This window comes from Sturnus vulgaris, chromosome 1, assembly GCF_052056855.1.
Source record: "Sturnus vulgaris isolate bStuVul1 chromosome 1, bStuVul1.hap1, whole genome shotgun sequence".
NCBI classification, from domain to species: Eukaryota; Metazoa; Chordata; class Aves; order Passeriformes; family Sturnidae; genus Sturnus; species Sturnus vulgaris.
Window position 1 is genome coordinate 61822908 of NC_142243.1, and position 17085 is coordinate 61839992.

General features: G+C 37.7%; 1 protein-coding gene across 8 annotated transcripts in view; it reads left to right on the forward strand.

Moving 5' to 3' along the window:
• Positions 1 to 17085, forward strand: part of TNS3 (tensin 3) — a 209453-nt gene that overhangs the window by 137236 nt on the left and 55132 nt on the right. For all 8 annotated transcript variants that reach the window (XM_088168117.1, XM_014877257.2, XM_014877264.2 and 5 more), the window contains one exon: positions 15668 to 16927. In XM_088168117.1, coding sequence (XP_088024243.1) covers positions 15668 to 16927 — 1260 coding nt within the window. The remainder of the gene's footprint in view (positions 1 to 15667; positions 16928 to 17085) is intronic.

Consider the following 17085-nt stretch of genomic DNA (forward strand, 5'->3'; position numbering starts at 1 on the left):
CGTAAATGTATCTGTTTTCAGGTTTTTTAGATTTTTTTTTTTCTGTAATCAGATGGCATCTATGAAAGATATAAACCTCTAGTTGCTGCATGCTGATTCTGACTCCAGTGTGAATGCTCTCCTGATGTTTTGCTTTGTTTGAGTGAATGCTGTGCTTTTAATGGATGTAGTTTTCATGTAAGGACTCAGAATGTTACACCTGTGTGTGCACACCTCAGTACACATGCAAGCCTGACTTGTTGCAAGTAAATGAGATAAGATATTGAATATATACCAAAGTTCTTGTTTTTACAACTCACCTGTTATCAAATGAGAGACACGTGAAGCTAGGATGCTTAGCTGCTCTCTAGATTCAGTTTCAATTGATTTTTATGATCTGGATTTAGCATTGACCATCTAATGACTGCATCAGTGAGGGTAGAACCTTACTGGGAACTTGACCTTTTTCCACTGTCTCACTCTTGTAATAAGAGTGTTTCCTAATGCACAGCAGATTCCAATCTGCAGAAAATAGGGGGAATAGAGAGGGTGGAGAGAGAGCAGTCATTGTATGTGGCAGGTCGACCACTCCATAGGGAGTGGTCGTCCATCAGAGTTGGATGAGACTGTGCAGTGTATTTTAGGAGTAACGTCAGAGAGACTGAATCTTGACTGGAGGTGATGTCTTAATTCCTACCCGTGATGTTTACGTATAATTTATGATTCTTTTCCCTTCCTCCCCTGCCATCCTTTCCCCCTTCCTTTGCATATACCCTCAACTAACAGTGCATTGATGTCAAATATTTTTTAATTGCTGAGATTGATTGGCTAGATGACTTTGACCTTCCCATCCTCATGCATTGCATTGTAGGTAACTGCAAAAGTACAGGAAGTTGAAAGCAGAGATAAACATGCAAGCAGCACTCTGTTGGAAGATAGAGAACTGTATGCTGCTCATGTCTTCCATAAGAGTTGGTCAGAGACCATTTACAAGTACGACTAGCTTGTTGGCCTGCTGTTCAGAAGTCATATGTTCTGTTGAATAAATTTTTTTATCTATTTGTGTGCAGGATGCTTTTTTAATGAAAGAAAGTAGAACCTGAGATAGAACAGAAATATTATGTGATAGCATAGATACTGAAAATTTCATTATATATCTGCAAAAAAACCCACTTGAGTTTAAGCTAGAAAATATACCATAAGAATAGATGTATCTAGTTACTCTTTTCTCAAGTAAATATTTATGAGGCAGACTGTTGCCCTGTGCTATTCAATAAGGGAGTTGCAGGCAGAGCAATGTGTCTGCATAGGCTGGGCAAAAGATCACGAGGAGCACGTACACAGGTGACAGGTGTATTTTTTTCTCTTAAGGATGGGGTCTTTACTTAACACAAGTTTGAGCTTAGTCTGCTGCTTAAGGTAAATATAGTGCAGTTAGGTCATCTTCTGTGTTTATAAGGATTATAAACACCAGGCAGGACAAGCTTCTCTTTGTGGTTTGTGCAGATGTTTAGTATCATGCTTGTGTATTAAAAAAGTGTATTGCATCCTGGTTTTCACTACAGGAGAGAGATCACTACGAGGAGATGCTGATTTCACATCCAGAATGTGATCAAAGTAAAAAAACCTTAGAATATGAGGCCTTTAGCTCTAATCCTGAAGTCTGAGAGAGAATATTTTCTGTACTTCAGAAGATATTAAGGTGCAATACATGGTACATTTGAAAGTTCATAACAGTGTTGGTATGTTTAAGGTACAGGGAAGTCTCATACAGAGAGCCTTTTTTAGTTCTGCTTTACATTAAGTTAAAACCCCTAGCCTTATGTAGGAGCTGGTCTTCATAGTTTTGCTTGTACCTGTTTCACCACAGGAATTTCAGTAGGAATAGTATGAGATGTTAGTGTGACAGATGATTCTTATATTACAGTTATTCACCTTCTTGTTAATTTCAAAAAATGTGAGCCTATGAAATTCCTTACCAAGATGGTCGGGAAGTGCCTTGTGAACATGAGTTGTTTTTGTAGGTATATGTATGTGAAATGTATATTTCCAAGTTGCTGTGTTAAAATGGAAATTAGAAGTGAATAAGAGAGTAGTATCTCTTTTGAAATGGTACAACTATTTGGCTTTATTGCCAAAAGAACAAAAGATGGGAAAACATGATAAAAGAAAAATATACCCAAAGGCCCTTGATTTACTGGCATGATAGAGTATTACAGACATAAGCAATTGCCTTTTAAATTATCTTGAACCCTTTATTAATAAGATTGTATATATAGGTGTTGACTATAGCCAGGCTATGGACAGTTTGCTCTCTGAATTTAGTCCCTTATCCTTCATTCTTGATATTTTTAAGGAATTTTGACACTTGGAAAACAATAAATTATTTACATTTCCTCATATAAAAGCTGTTTCTTTTCAGATCCCTTGGGAAGTGGTTGTCCATAATAGATGAAAAATTATATTAATTTCCTAATTTTCAGTTTTTATCCGATTTCCTCCTCCTTGAGCAGTACATTAGCACAGAGACTTCTGTTACACTTATTTAAAAGTATGCAATTAAATGTAGTATTTGGAACCAGAATAACTGCATCTTCCTACTGCCATGTAGAAGTCTGACATAGTTGCCATTGCTTTTCCTGTGATTTTGAAGTCAGGAAGGACTTTTGTGATAGAAAGGAACAGAAATTACTTTTTATCTTTCTGAGCACTCTTATTTTTTTCTTTAAAGTATCACTTACTGTACAATAAATGTGTATAACTTTACAAAAAGTTTTTCATTTGCTGCAAAATAGCAAGATACCTGTGGCCACACATGTAGTATCTTCCAAAATTTCTATCTCTAATATGAAATGACAAATAGTATTGAAAAAGGCTCCCCCCACCCCAAACCAGAGAGATTGAGGTAGATGGTAAAGGTATGACTTGTCTTTTGTTGAGGAGTTTATTTTTAGTTCACAGTGATAATTTCCGGGATTATTACTTGGCATAGTGCATAAGTGATACTGTTCTTAAACACTTCCCTCCTGCTGAAAATGCAAGTCTTTTTTGAATAGGAAGCACCAGTTTATATGAAACCTACTGGTGGATCCTGGTAAAAGCCTGGGCTCTGAAGTGTTCTGAAAATTAAATTGAATTTTAAAACTATATTAAAATAAAAAGATATTAGAATAATATATACTTCTAAAAAACATAAACTTATTTTCATAGAAAAGGTGAATTATTAGAAGAACAGTTGAATGCTACTCTTATTTTTGCACTGTCTGACTGTTTTATCTCAGGTCTATTCTAAGTATCCTGATAGCATGCTAAAATTATTCTAGAGAGAATATGCCATTTGTGTGTGTGGAATTCAGCTGTTTGAGATACAGGATTTAATTTTTTTTTTAATAAAGGAAACTGGTAAAGCTAAAGTTCATTGTTGGCCAAAATAGTATTTGTTTTGGGTCGACTGAATTCAGTGGATTGGCAACAGAAATGCATGTGGTTCTTGTTCAGTGTTCCATTTTAAGACATTTCACTTATTTTAACAACAGCTAAATGCTTCTGCACTCTTTTGTGCAGCTCTACAGTCTGTGGAAAGAGAAGCACATGTGCATTTTAGAATCGCTTAAAATTACAAATAAAGGACTTTGATTTAGTCTGTACAAAGCAGATACTTAATTTTCTTTTTCAACAAAGCCTTGCTGTTTGTTTCTCAACGAAGTACCTTTGTTTGCTCAATGGCATTTGACAATTAGAACAGAAACAGCTTTGGCAAAAAAAATGTTATTTTTAATCCAGCTAGGGTAGGGCTGAGTGAATCCAAATTCCTATATCTCAAGAGTGTTGCTTTCCAAATTTTCTAGTCGTTTGTAACTGTAATCAACAACAATCAGTCAAAATTTGCCAAATATTTATAGACTGGCTTGCTACTGCTTTTTTTCTTCTCATAAAGGAAAGTATCTGAGAAGTGTCTCCATGTACGCAATAAATGTTTCCATGGAGCCAATTCATTACCAACATTCTGGTATGCACCCATGTCATGTGATGAGATGGAATGTTTGACTTTTACTGAGATTTTTTTCACCTCTTCAGCCCAAAGTAAATAGCTATTCAGTAGGGACATGCCCTCTTGTGTTGTTAAACACTTGTTTTTCCCAGAGAGCCCCTTCAATATTGCAAAACTCAAAAGTTGAGGCAAAACTGCTTGGTTAATAGGAATGCAGATGACTACCAAAGAAAACAGCAGCTTTGATGCCATTTCTGGTGAGTGAAGCTGTAGAACCAATTCCTAGTGAATAAATGTTAATTTCAGTTTTTAGTCACCAGTTGGATGCAGTATTCTTTGTGACAAAGAGAAATTTGGCAGAAGGTAGGGGTAAAAAGGTGTCCTCTAACAATTCTCCTCCATTTGACAGTAAAAATAGAGGAGCCTATAGAAGATAGACAAATTTACACTATAAAATGCTGCCAGCGTGAAACAGTATCTGAAACATTGTGGAGTGTCTGCTTTTAATTGATTTTTTCTCTGAGAAAACTTAATTCTTCTATTTCTTGAAATTTTGTATGTTCCTTTCTCTAACAGATATAATTTAAATTAGTTAGTCCCCTTAATCATGAAGCTGACAAAGAGTAAAGAGAAAACTTAATACAAAGTTGTTTCTTTAGTATGTTAGAAACATTGAATCTGTCTTTTAGGAATATGTCATAAGATATACTTAACACTTTAATGAAAGTCTTCAGTTTGCCTAAGTGCTAAGCTGGGTTCCAGGGTTCCTGAGTTCCACTTGGCCTGTCCAGTGCTGTTGAAAAATAGTTTTTTTCCTTTTACCCAAACATAAAAACCATATTGATAAAACAGTGTCTGAAGTGAGAAATTATGTGCATTTTACTTAGTGCCCTGAGACAGTGATTTTGTTAGGTACCATTTGTCAGTTCTGCTGAGTTTAAACTTAGCTCAGATAAAAAGAGAATCTCCCTCAAAATGCTAAGGGCCAAAGAGGAATAGTTATACCTAACCTAAATATTGAAAGGCATATGTTTGAAGACAAGAAGAGATTGGAACCAGGGTTCCCTAGGCCCCTGGACTTTTCCATTAGCTTCCTGCCTGTCACTACCTGTACTTCCATTTCTGGGAACACTTGCCTCCACACCCCTTGGTATCAATGTTTTTAACAGTGCACAGGTTTGTCTGAAGCACAGGTTGCACTTAGGAAATACTTCCAAGCTACTGCAGAGCAAATTTTTTGCTTTCAGAAGAAAAGAATGCATTTTAATGTCCTCAAATTTATTTCTGCCCTGTCGCAGTAATAGGCAGTGTTTTTATCCCAAGGATTTATTCACTAGCCCTTTGTAAAAAACTTTCATTACACTTCTAAACCCAAAGACCATAGGGTGAAATTGGACTGTTTTAATAGATGTTAATGTAGTTTTTGTGACATTTAAATAGTCTCTGCAGTTCTACTTTCGTAAGACCGTGCAAAAAACCTCCCTCTTCAGCACAGCAGATTCAGATAGTAGAAGCTAGGAGGAAGTTAACACATGTGACTGTGACTAGCATTAACTTAGGGGCCATGTAACACTGCTTTTTCAAACAAGTCTATCTTTGCCTACCTTATATGTTTTTTTCAGCAGGTTTGTATTTATCTTTTAGAATGTGCCTGTTTCTTAGTCATGTCAGCTACAATCTATGGTTGTCAATGTTTTTAATTTAAACAGTAATGTCCAAATCAATATGTCTTCCCATGTACAGATATGGCAGGAGAAGTCTTCTCACCCAATTTTACAACCTGTTTAATGGGCCAGGTTGAACAAAAAGTTGCAAGAGGTGATGCCTTAAGATTTTAGCCTTTACATTTTTCAAATCCTATACTGCATTAGTGCATAACTCCATATAAAGTGTTAGCTACTACCTACACATTTTGGTCAGACAAAACAATTCCTCTAGGCCTGAAACTCAGAGACACCCTACAGCCTCAGGCTCTGAAAAATATAAAGAAAAGTGAATTGGGGGGAGCAAACTGGAGGAATATAACTTCATTACCTGAAGCTGTTATTGGAGGATTAACCCCTGATATGTAAAGAGACCAAACTTACATCTGTCTGAAAAACTCGTGACCATCATCCATTTTGGGTGTAGCCCCTTGGGGAGGCTTCGTCTGCCCTTAATGTACCTGAAGGCCCTTCATTAAATATATCTGCTTTTATTCTTTGAACTTTGTCTGGCCTCTGTTTCTAGGTAAGCTCGAAAAAGGCATCAGAGGCAAGCCTCTGCCACAGGTCTTTTTCTTCCCTGCACCTGCTTCCTGAACAACTCTTCCTCCTTCTTTTGAAGGCAGTAGGGCATCTCACCTGTTTAGCTTCACTAGACAAGGAAAAACAATCTTATTGATGTATAGGTATTGGATATATTTTAACACCGTGCTTTCTCGAGACTAAAATTAGCATGGCAGCATTAGAGATTAAAAGTATAAGGGAAAAACAATCCAAGATGCCTTAGTACAAATTAGGATTTGGTTCTTTCCTAAGACAAGAAGGAGAAGCAATTAAATCCCCACTCTGTGTCTGCACCAAAGCAAGCATACACTGAACTACGTACATTATGCGTCATTTGTATGTGAGTGTTTACTCTGGTAAACAAAGGAAATGTGAATAGAGGGCTTTATCAGTCATGATGCCATTTGTACATTATGTAAGAGGTCATAGAATCATTGCATGTGCATGAATGAACTTGAGTTAAGATATCAAATTCATTATGATTGCCAAATGACAAATCTCTGGGAAGACTACAGAACAAGAGACAGGTTTTTTTAGGTCACCATGAAGCAATAGCAATCCTTTTTCTGGTGAATCCTGAAGAAATCATATCGTTCTGATTGGGGGTTATTTCTGCCTTTTTGCTGGTCTTTTAACATCATGTACCTTTCCTTTTTTGGCTACACTTCTTTCCAGTGACTCTCTTGGTCCTGCTTGGTGGTTTCAGCTGGCCACTGCAACACTCCTTTTATAAGATAATGATTTTGTGATGTTCACACTTTTCTCCCCATTGGCAAGCATGTTCAGTTGATTAGAAAGGCCTGATGAGTATATGGTTACAACTTGTTCAAAATGTGTTTTTTTGTTATGAGGGTGCTTTGGTCAGAAAGGCTTGGTTCTATGACAAGTGCTGGTTTTTGAGCAAGAGCTCTTTCAGCAAATTTATCATGCTGGTATTGATTTGGACTGTCCTGTAACTGTCAGTTTTTTCAGTGTCTGGGACACTGGTTAATTAAACAATATGTGTTAAGTTTCTGCCATTGAACACTTACTGAAGAAGTGACGACTATTCCTGGAAAAGTTTCTGCAGGAAGCATCTTCTGCATATATATATGTATATATATATATATGTGTGTGTATATATATATGCATATATATATATATATGTAGAGAGGTTTTTTTAATTTTCTTGCATGTTTTTCCAAGATGATGTTAGTACATGAAGAACCACCTCATATATGTGCTGGTGGGTTTGACTTTGGAAAAGAGCATAATAAAAGACTAGCCCTCCTGAGTCCCACAGCTTTAGATTTTAATGTCTGAATTTTGAAGAGGTGCCTGTTATATTGGGCACAGAGTGAAGCTTAATGCTCTGTAAGTAGTTTTTTAGCACTATAGACCATAGGCACTTCTGATAGTAAATTGTGGTTGAATAAATTTCTCCAAACCAGGAGATAATATTTTTTTAAGTGACAGAAGAATTTTAGCTGTGCCGATAGCGTTAACAGCCTTTAGTGTAGTCAGCTGTAGTGCTTTGTTTTTTTTAATGGTAAGGGAAGCTTTGCTAGAGAGAGTACAAGTTGTTATCCATGTATTGATCCCAGGAAGCTGCCCTGGGCACCTCTATCTCTGCTCTGGCAGTTTCACTTGTTAAGTGTTAAATATTTATCTGTGATTTCTTTTTGTTTGAGGCTTAAGTTCTTTGCAAAGATTTTCCTGAACATCAGAAAGCTTTGGATCAGACTGCTAAGCAATAAGAAGAAAGTGAGATATGGGGTAGACTGCAGGCCTGCCTGCATATTTATCATACCTACTCTAGATTCTGCATTCAAACATGGGCAGAATCCAGATACTGAAGAAGAGCATTAGTTCAAACTCCTTCCAGACTGAATAGATGGAGGCAACTTCCAGTAAGCAGAGGGGAGGTTTTTTTGTCTGAGCCCAATCCTATTTTTTACTGGGGTCATGCTCCCTCCAACTGTGAAAGTAAAAGTTGCATAACTACAGCTCTTTTTTATTGTTTATATTTTCTCTGTTCTTGGAGTCCCAGGTAGAAGGATCTGTACAGTTTCTGAAATGGCCCATTGCAGTGAGCTCTCCCTCAAGTAGTACAGGCTAGATACTGTTTTTCTCTATTTTATTCGAACTTTGAAGAATGTTGCCTAAACTCTTACCCATTTAAGGAACTTGCTAAACTTCTGAAGCTCATCTAAAGTGTTCTGTGTCAGGATATTCCCTGCATTCCTTTCAGTACGTACACATAAAATATTCTTTGTATGAAGAACTTTTGTTGTTAAGTCATTTAGGTACAGTAAAAGTTTTCCACCAAATATATAATTATATATACATAATTTGTTATGTTAGTATATACTTATGTTGAATGTGTGTAGATCATCTTCAAAATTTTTTAAAAGAAAGAAATACTATAATTATTATATGAGATTACTCCGTATTGCTTCTACTATTGCTCTATTACTTGAAAATAAATGACAAGTCTATTGAGTCCCAGTGCAAAATCCTTTAAGTTCAATTAGTGAGTTAGAAAATCAAAGAGCTCTGCTAAACATATGTGTACCTGAACTTCCTTTTTTTGATGTGTGTACTTTTTTAGAAGCACCTGAAGATCAATTTATTGTGCTATGGAGTGGTGGAGCAATTTTATTATGAATGGCAATACTGTGAAACTACATGCTCCATACTTAGAAAAAGGAGTAAGTTCATTATGTTCACCTTTTAGACTGCCACTTTAAGCCTTTTACTGTGGTTCTGTACAGTTTTCAGCAAACATGTAGAGCCATCAGTGTTTTTCTGCTGCTTTATATTTGATGGCCATAACTAATTTTTGCTGAAAGCCTACCAGTGTGGTAAGAGAAATGGCACGACTCGTGGTGTGTGTGCTGTTTCAGCTCTTAGAAAGAATAATCATGAATTCTGAGCATCAACACTTGGAGTATGCACTTGCAAATTGCTGAAGTGTTCCTGAAGATGGGCTTTGTTTTTGATAGGAACAGAGGGAGATAGTTTCACGTAGTTTAGTGACTTTGAAATATCCTTAAACTTTATTTAGTGTTTTGTACTTGTAGTAATGTTTCTGTACTGTGATGTTATGTTTTCTTTTGCTGGTTATCTAAGCGCAAGGTATTTCAAGTTAAATCTTTGCTTAAAATATCTGAGAAAAAATTTGCAGAAGTAAAATCAAAATAACGCAATAGCTTCTGTATATTGGGTGACAGTTGTAAATTTATCAGTCTGTTCTTTGTACTTTGGATCATGGAACAAGTATTATTTTCTATTGATCTCAGGTGGACAAAAGTGGGATAATAAGTTACAGTAGTATTCTAAGGATGAGCCTGTGCTGGCTGGCTGAATAGCAGCCAGCCTCTGGTATAGAAACTAGTACTTTGTAAAGCAGTTTTTTCTTGCTCCAATGTACTTGTAAAAACATTAAAGTAGAAATGTGATCCTTCTGACTGGGAAATTAATCTTAACCTTTGCACAGATAAAAGTTCTGTGGGATCTTGGATGTTGTCTTTTCTGCTTCTCAAAAGATTCAAGGTTTAAGGATCTCACGATCCTGTATGTTCTGCTTGTTAGCATTCTGCTAACAACAATCCCATCAGTTGTTTTCCTTTCAGAGTGTTTGTTCACTTTCTTTTTGTGATAACATTCCTTGTTTTCTTCAGCCTCCTTTGTTTTTCTGTTATATGCAGCAACTTGAGAAACCTAGCAAACCAAAGTTTACTGATGACTTAGGTACTGCTGTGTCATGATGGAAAACTAGTTTTGTTTAAAATACAATGCATATATGAATATCAGGTTTGCTTGGGTCAGGTTAAGGAAAAAAGTGATAGATGACTTCATACCTTTCTCCTTCCTTTCTAGTTAAATTCTGTTACCTTCAAATAATAATTTTCTAAAACCTCTTAAAAAACATATTAAAGGATTACCAGATTAATGTTTATGAACCAGAAACTGATCTCACAGCCTTGCACCCATTTATGAAACCAGGACCTACTTTTTATGTCACAATTTGAGAATTGCACTAAATGCAGTTCTAGGTCTCCAAATTGTAGAAGGCACCACAACTGGTCAATGACAGGTTCTAAGATGACATGGATTCACAATCCATATATTTTTCCCCAAATTTTTGATCAGTTCATTGTGATCTTGTAACAGTCAACATAAAAACTTTGAAGAGGTGTATATTATAGCCTTGCTTACAAAATTTAAATCTATATCTGAAGTGGATCAGACTGGTGTACTCAATAATCCAGTTTACCTCAGATGTGGGAATGTGCATATAGGCAGAAATACTTAGTATTGCAAAAGGTGATGCATTCCAGGAAGCCTGGTACTGATAACAGAGGAAGCAAAAGTGATTAGGTGATATGGTTAGAGAACATCTTTCTAAACACATCCGTGGATAGGTTTCACCAGTGGTTATCCAAAGTATTCTTGTGATGGAGCACCACCAAGAGCACCATATTGTTCTGTATCCAGAACAATACAATTTGAGCTCCATGGTGACCTGTCTATAAGACTCTCTTTCAGATAATCTTATCCATAGGATAAGTTAATGTATGCAGTGATGCTATTATGTTGTCTGTGTTTCTTCTGGTAATCTAACTAAGTGCAGGTGTCAGTGTTGAGCCTCAGCCTGTATTCAAGCATGCTCAGTGTTAATGGTCCAAATTCACTGGTGTGTCCACGCAGTTCAGGCTTATGAAGGAGCAGAGAAGACCTGTAATTGAAGCAAGGAAAACAGCTGGGATTTTTTCCTCACAGAGAACCAAAATGCAGTGAGATTTAAACTAAATTTGCATCTTAAGTGAGACTCATCAGTTTGCATTAGGAATTTTTAATAGATTTCTTTGTTTCTTTTAATGACTTTGAGGAAAATGTGGGATTTTTCCAGTTTAACAGCAATTCTGCTTCATCCCAGAAGAGAGAACTAGTTCTCTGGTTCTGGGAAAGTACTGCTAGCATACCTTGTGTTCTGTGCTTTGTGTCTTTTATCAGAGTCCTGACTTGTTTCATGTGCAACCATTTACTGATTTGCGAGAAGAGCAACACTTGAACCAAAAAGTGTGTACTTTCTGAACTAGGTTTGAACTTAACTTTTAACTCCTACATAAGCAATGCACAGGCAGATGTATTTTTGGGGATACAAGAACCACTTTTATCCTTTGTTTAACTGAGAAGTCAGTAAAGTGCTGACAGCACTGAAATAGAAAATGAACATTGTCCAGGGGCACAGCTGTCTGGTGATAATGCATGTGTACATTTGGAATAATGTTTAGAGCAGAAGTTTGTGGGCTGCTCTGTGGCGAGATACAGCTGTTACTAAAGGAGGAACTAACAGCTTCACTTTCCCTAGTTTGAGGTGATTCATTCCAGAGACAGAGAAGGTAAAGCCATCTGGGAGCTTGAGAGCAGCAGCTGCTACATAAAAGTTAGTGTTACTGCTATAGGATTTCCAGAAAGCTTTTCCTGCCTGAGAATTTTAGTAATACACAAATTTTTGAATATGTGGATGAGTGTCCAGCCTGATTGGTCAGTGCAGGAGAACAACTTTTTCTAGCAGCTCTTTATTTTGGGAAGAATGTTGTCAGTGATCTAGAAACTGAAATTCACTTGCTTTGTTTGGATATTGAAACAGACTGTGAAAAGAACCACTGTAAGGGAATAGCTTTTAGACTGAATTACCTTTTCAGCCAACATGTTCCCACTCCTCCTTGGCTGCAGTAGTTCAGGTTTCATTGAACATGATTGCCTCCTCTGGCTCCTCCCTTGTGTTTGCATTTTCATTTGCTTTTTCTGGCTGATACAAGTCTCATGATTCTTTACAAGACTGCTTACCTCCAGGAGCAGAAACAGTGGCTGCAGCTCAAACAGCAGGAGTAGAGACATTTCTGGCCTTCTTAAGCTCAGGGATTTGCCCTAACTTTGGTTTTCCTATGTGCAGAGTTTTGCTTAGAGAATATTAGTTAATGTAAATAAGCCAGTGATTGATTATTGCAGAAAATTCCTGGTCATGCCCAGTAAAGAGGTAAGTAGCTTTGTTGTGGTTCAAGAGCTGGAAATACAAACCACATGTATTTCTCTATGGATTTTGTAGGAGTTACACAGGAAGAGTTTATAAGGAATGAAGGCCTGTCTTTGTTAGAGAGGGAGAAAGGAAAAGACAAGCACACATAAAAAGATTTAACTTCAAAAGAATGCAGCTCAGGACTTGTCCAGGTTTGCCTAAAGGTAAAAATATTTATTTATGAGGTTGATAAAAGATAATCCAGATCTTCTGTAATGTTTCCTGCTGCGACATGAACAAGGGTACAGTTTGAAAAAGTTTCTGTATTTGCAATTATCTTTTTCTGTTCAGGTGGACTGGATCAGAACAGCTCTCGCTGAATTTGTGTTGTATGAGTTTCCCTAGCTTGCTTTCATTTGTGTATGTTTTCCCAAGTGATGAATGGACAGCAGGTAGCTGTTGGGACAAGTCAAAAGGCTTAGAGACTGAAATATTTTTAACTCACAAGCCTGCCTTTGGGTATTTGGATTTCAAGGAGGGAAGTGCCAGGAAAACACAGGCTTGGAAGGATGTCACTAAATTTGGTATGTGTTAGTATTTCAGGTCCTAATCTTTAAATAAGTTGCTCTTTGTGTATCAGGTAGAGGAGTGAAAATATGCACATAGCCTTTGCTCTGAGATTTTCAGCTACAAGAGTGTCCCTGATACAGGGGTTGTGTGTGTGTGTAATTCAGATTCAGCATGGGAATGTTATTGAGCTTCAGCCTGGGCAGTTCAGAGAGTTGGAACAGCTCCTTGGAAGAGCAGTCAGGTTGAAAGAAAGTGGTTCTTTGGTTTATTTAATTAAATTCCAGCATTACCTAGGTCACCTCTGTTGTGATCTTGGTTTTTGACAGCTGTGTTACTCCTGCATTTTAAAATGTTGCTTACTTGGAAAAAATGGTAGCAGGGATTGAGTTGTGCATGGAGATGAGGTATTGAGTTTATAAGGTTTCTGCAGTACCATTGCTTAGCAAGGTGTAAACAATGAAATTTTGCACTGCTGTTATATTTTCTCATTTTCTTTTGTCAAAACTGTTCCCTGCCTATATTCATAGCTTTGCTTTTACAATTAAATTGGTTATCACCTTTTTTAGGAAACACATGGATGAAGATTAGGGTAAAGTGAAGTCCAAAAGTTTTAGTACAGAGGTATTCTAAAATTGTTTAAGAAAATGTGTTTAAGAAAAAGGTAGTATATGAAATCAAGATGTTCTATAATAGAAGAACAACTGCAAACCCTTGTACTTTGTAGGTTTATAGTATTTGAATAGTTAATTTATCCTAGTTTTATGAACAAATAAACCATATATGTATAAAGCGTTAATATATTTATGGTTGTGTACTTATAGTTTATATATATAGTTTATAGCTTAATAAGACCAAGTACAAGGTGCTGCACCTGGGTTGAGGCATCCCCCATATCACTACAAGCTAGGTGATGAACAAGCTAGATCAAGAACAGCCCTGCTGAGAAGGACTTGGGGGTGCTGGTGGTTGAGAGGCTGGACACAACTCAGCAACGTGCTCTTGCAGCCCAGGAAGCCACGTGTGTCCTGGCCTGTGTCAAAAGCAGTGTGGGCAGCAGCGTGAGGGAGGTGATTCTCCCCCTCCACTCTGGCGAGATCCCACCTGCAGGGCTGCATCCCCAGCACAGGAAGCAAGACCCAGAGGAGACCACCAAGTTGGTTGGAAGGATGGATGGATTTCCTTAGAGGAAAGGCTGAAAAAATTGGGTTTGTTCAGTCTGGAAATGAGAAAGGGTGACCTAATTGCAGCCTTCCACTACCTGAAGGGAGCCCACAAGAAAGATGGAGAGATTATTTACGAGAGGATGTAGTGACAGGACAGACTTTAAACTGAAAGAGGAGAGATTTAGATAAGATATAAAGACTAAGTAGAGGGTGGAGAGACACTGGAACAGGCAGGACAGAAAAAGTTGTGGATATCCCATCCCTGGAAATGCTCAAGGCCAGGTTGGATGGGGCTTTGAGCAACCTGGTCTAGTGAAAGGTGTCCTTGCCTGTGGTAGGGGGTTGGAACTAGATGATATTTAAGGTTCCTTGCAACCCAGACCATTCTATGGTATATTCTATGGTGATAGTTAAAATAAAAACTCTAAATTATAATCTAAGAATTCTAATTTGCACAGTTGAAGGAAAGCAAATAATTTTCTTATGTGCAATATGCATTTTATTTTCATGATTAGAAGCTGCAAGTTTGAATATCCAGACTCTGGAACAGCTGGATTTTTGTTTAGCTCTGAGTTTCATTTTTTCTTACCTGTTTATAATGCAGAATGGTATTTTTTGGTTCCTAAAAAGGCAGCTATCTATTAGAGCATATTGTCTAGTTGATTCTAGAACTACAACAGATGTAGCTGATGGTTACCTTTGAGAAAAGTCTGCCTGTCCCTAAATTATAATGGTTTAATTTTCTTAGTCTCAAACCATTCTCAGACTATGGGTAGGAAAAGTTTTTAGAAGTATCTGCTTAATATAAATATTCTGGTAAATGAACATTAAGTCCTTTGAAAGTGCTACTACTTACTTTCTTGGCTTTAAAGACACTAGACATATTTATTCCTAAAACTTTTCTTGAGGAATAAAATTGTGCTCGTTTTCAGCACTGGATAAAAATTTAGTAGCAATACTTTAACTTCATGTTGGTCTAACTTGTGTGATATGTTAGGTGGAATGTGTTAGATGGGAGTACGACAACTGTAGTTACTTCTGTGGAGGTTTCCACTTAAGTTCATTAGTCCTCTTTTGAAACAAAAACGTTGCATTCCTACCAGATCCTCCATATATGTAGAGATGTCATACTTAACATTTATTTGTGCCTTCCTTTGTGAAGAAGCTTTATGTATATTCCAAGGACTGCAGCTCTGATTAAAAGCTTGTCGTTTCCTTGCACCACCAAAAAAAAGAGAAAATTATTCTTTGTGGTATAGTCAGACCATCAAGTAAAAATCGACAAAGTAATAATTACATAATGTATATTTTAAAGGCAAGTGTTGCTAGGAGGTTTCTACCATTCTTGCTCTAAATGGCATGCATAGTAACTACCTCTCAAATTTCTAGTGTTGTAATAGTGGGATTCTTTAAATTAGGATGAAGAGTTTGTGGAGCAATAAATGTGCACTCAAAACGGCATAAAAGTAGAGGATTTATTTGATCCTGAGCTAAAAAAGGCATATTGTATTTCCATCAAGAAAAGTATTGTAAAATTAAAGAAGATAATGTCATTGGTATTTGCTATAGAGTTATAGAGTCGATTTAGTTTTGCAGTAACAAAGTTAACAATACTTGTGGCACAACACTATTCAAAGCTTTTATATGATGCTTTATCTTTATCTCTCCCTTTTTACTTATATCTTCACAGTGCTGCATACCCAAGGTCCCATTGATGGCAGTCTCTATGCAAAAGTGAGAAAGAAGAGCTCTTCAGACAGCAACATCCCTGGTGTTGCTCAGGGTGTTCATGTTACAGGCAGTCCTGATCACAGTGACCATACCTTGTCTGTCAGCAGTGATTCAGGACACTCCACAGCTTCCACCAGAACAGACAAGACTGAGGAACGCCTTGTCCCAGGAGGTAAACGGGGTCTGACCCCAAAAGAGAAGGCAGAACTGGACCAGCTACTTAGTGGCTTTGGTCTAGAGGATTCTGTCAGCACCACCAAGAATATGACTGATGCTCAAAGCAAGTACAGTGCTACTCACCACATAGTGCCAGCTCAAGTTCACCTGAATGAAGTCACCAAAATGAAGGACAGGGAGACTGATATTCTGGATGACGAAATGCCTAATCATGACCTTCACAGTGTGGACAGCATTGGGACTTTGTCTTCCTCAGAAGGGCAGCACTCCACCCACCTGGGGAACTTCAGTTGCCACAAGAGCAGTCAGAACTCACTTCTTTCAGATGGCTTTGGAAGTAATGCTGGGGAAGAGCATCACAATGCTTTTGCTGCAGACCTGGGAATTGGTGTGGATTCCTTCTATGAGAGATCATTTGGAAGCGCTGAGCCAAAGTCAAATGAACAATTGCAACAGAATCCTTCTGTCTCACCCCATCCACAAGCCTATGGCCCAAGTAACTACTCTACTCAGACCTGGGTGCGCCAGCAGCAGATGGTCACTGCTCACCAATATGGTTTTGCCCCAGAGAATGAAATTAGAGTTGGCATTCATAGCACTGTGGAGAATTTGGGCAGTGTCCAGAGCCAGTCCCAAGTCCCAGATGCCCCAACACGTGGCTCTAGCAGCAGAGATGCTGTGCAGAGAGGGCTAGGAAGCATGCAGGGTGCTGCAGAAGCTGAAGAACATGCAAGTGCTGACAGTTTTAAGTCAAGGCCACTGCCTCAGAGGAACACAAATGGCCTGGATCTAGGACAAAATGCTGGGGACTTAGCAGCTTCTCCTACTTTGGATATTGATCAGTCTATTGAACAATTGAACAGGCTGATCTTGGAGTTAGACCCTACATTTGAACCTATCCCAACCCGCATTAACACTCTCACCAGTGACAGAAATCAAGTAAATGGCTTCAGCAGCCTTGATGCACACATGGAAGAGCTTAACAGTAGTTCTGGCTTCCATGACAAATTAGAGGTCACAAACAGGAATCCCTCCAGGCATGGTAAGCTGTAATACTTTGTGAAAATAATGCTCTTTCTAGCACCTGTGTGTTCATTATATGGTACAGCCAAGACCCTCAGGTCATTTCTTAAAACTTTGACAATGATTATCAAGGGATTATTTCTGATACCCTTTTTACATAATCATCCAAGATAAGGA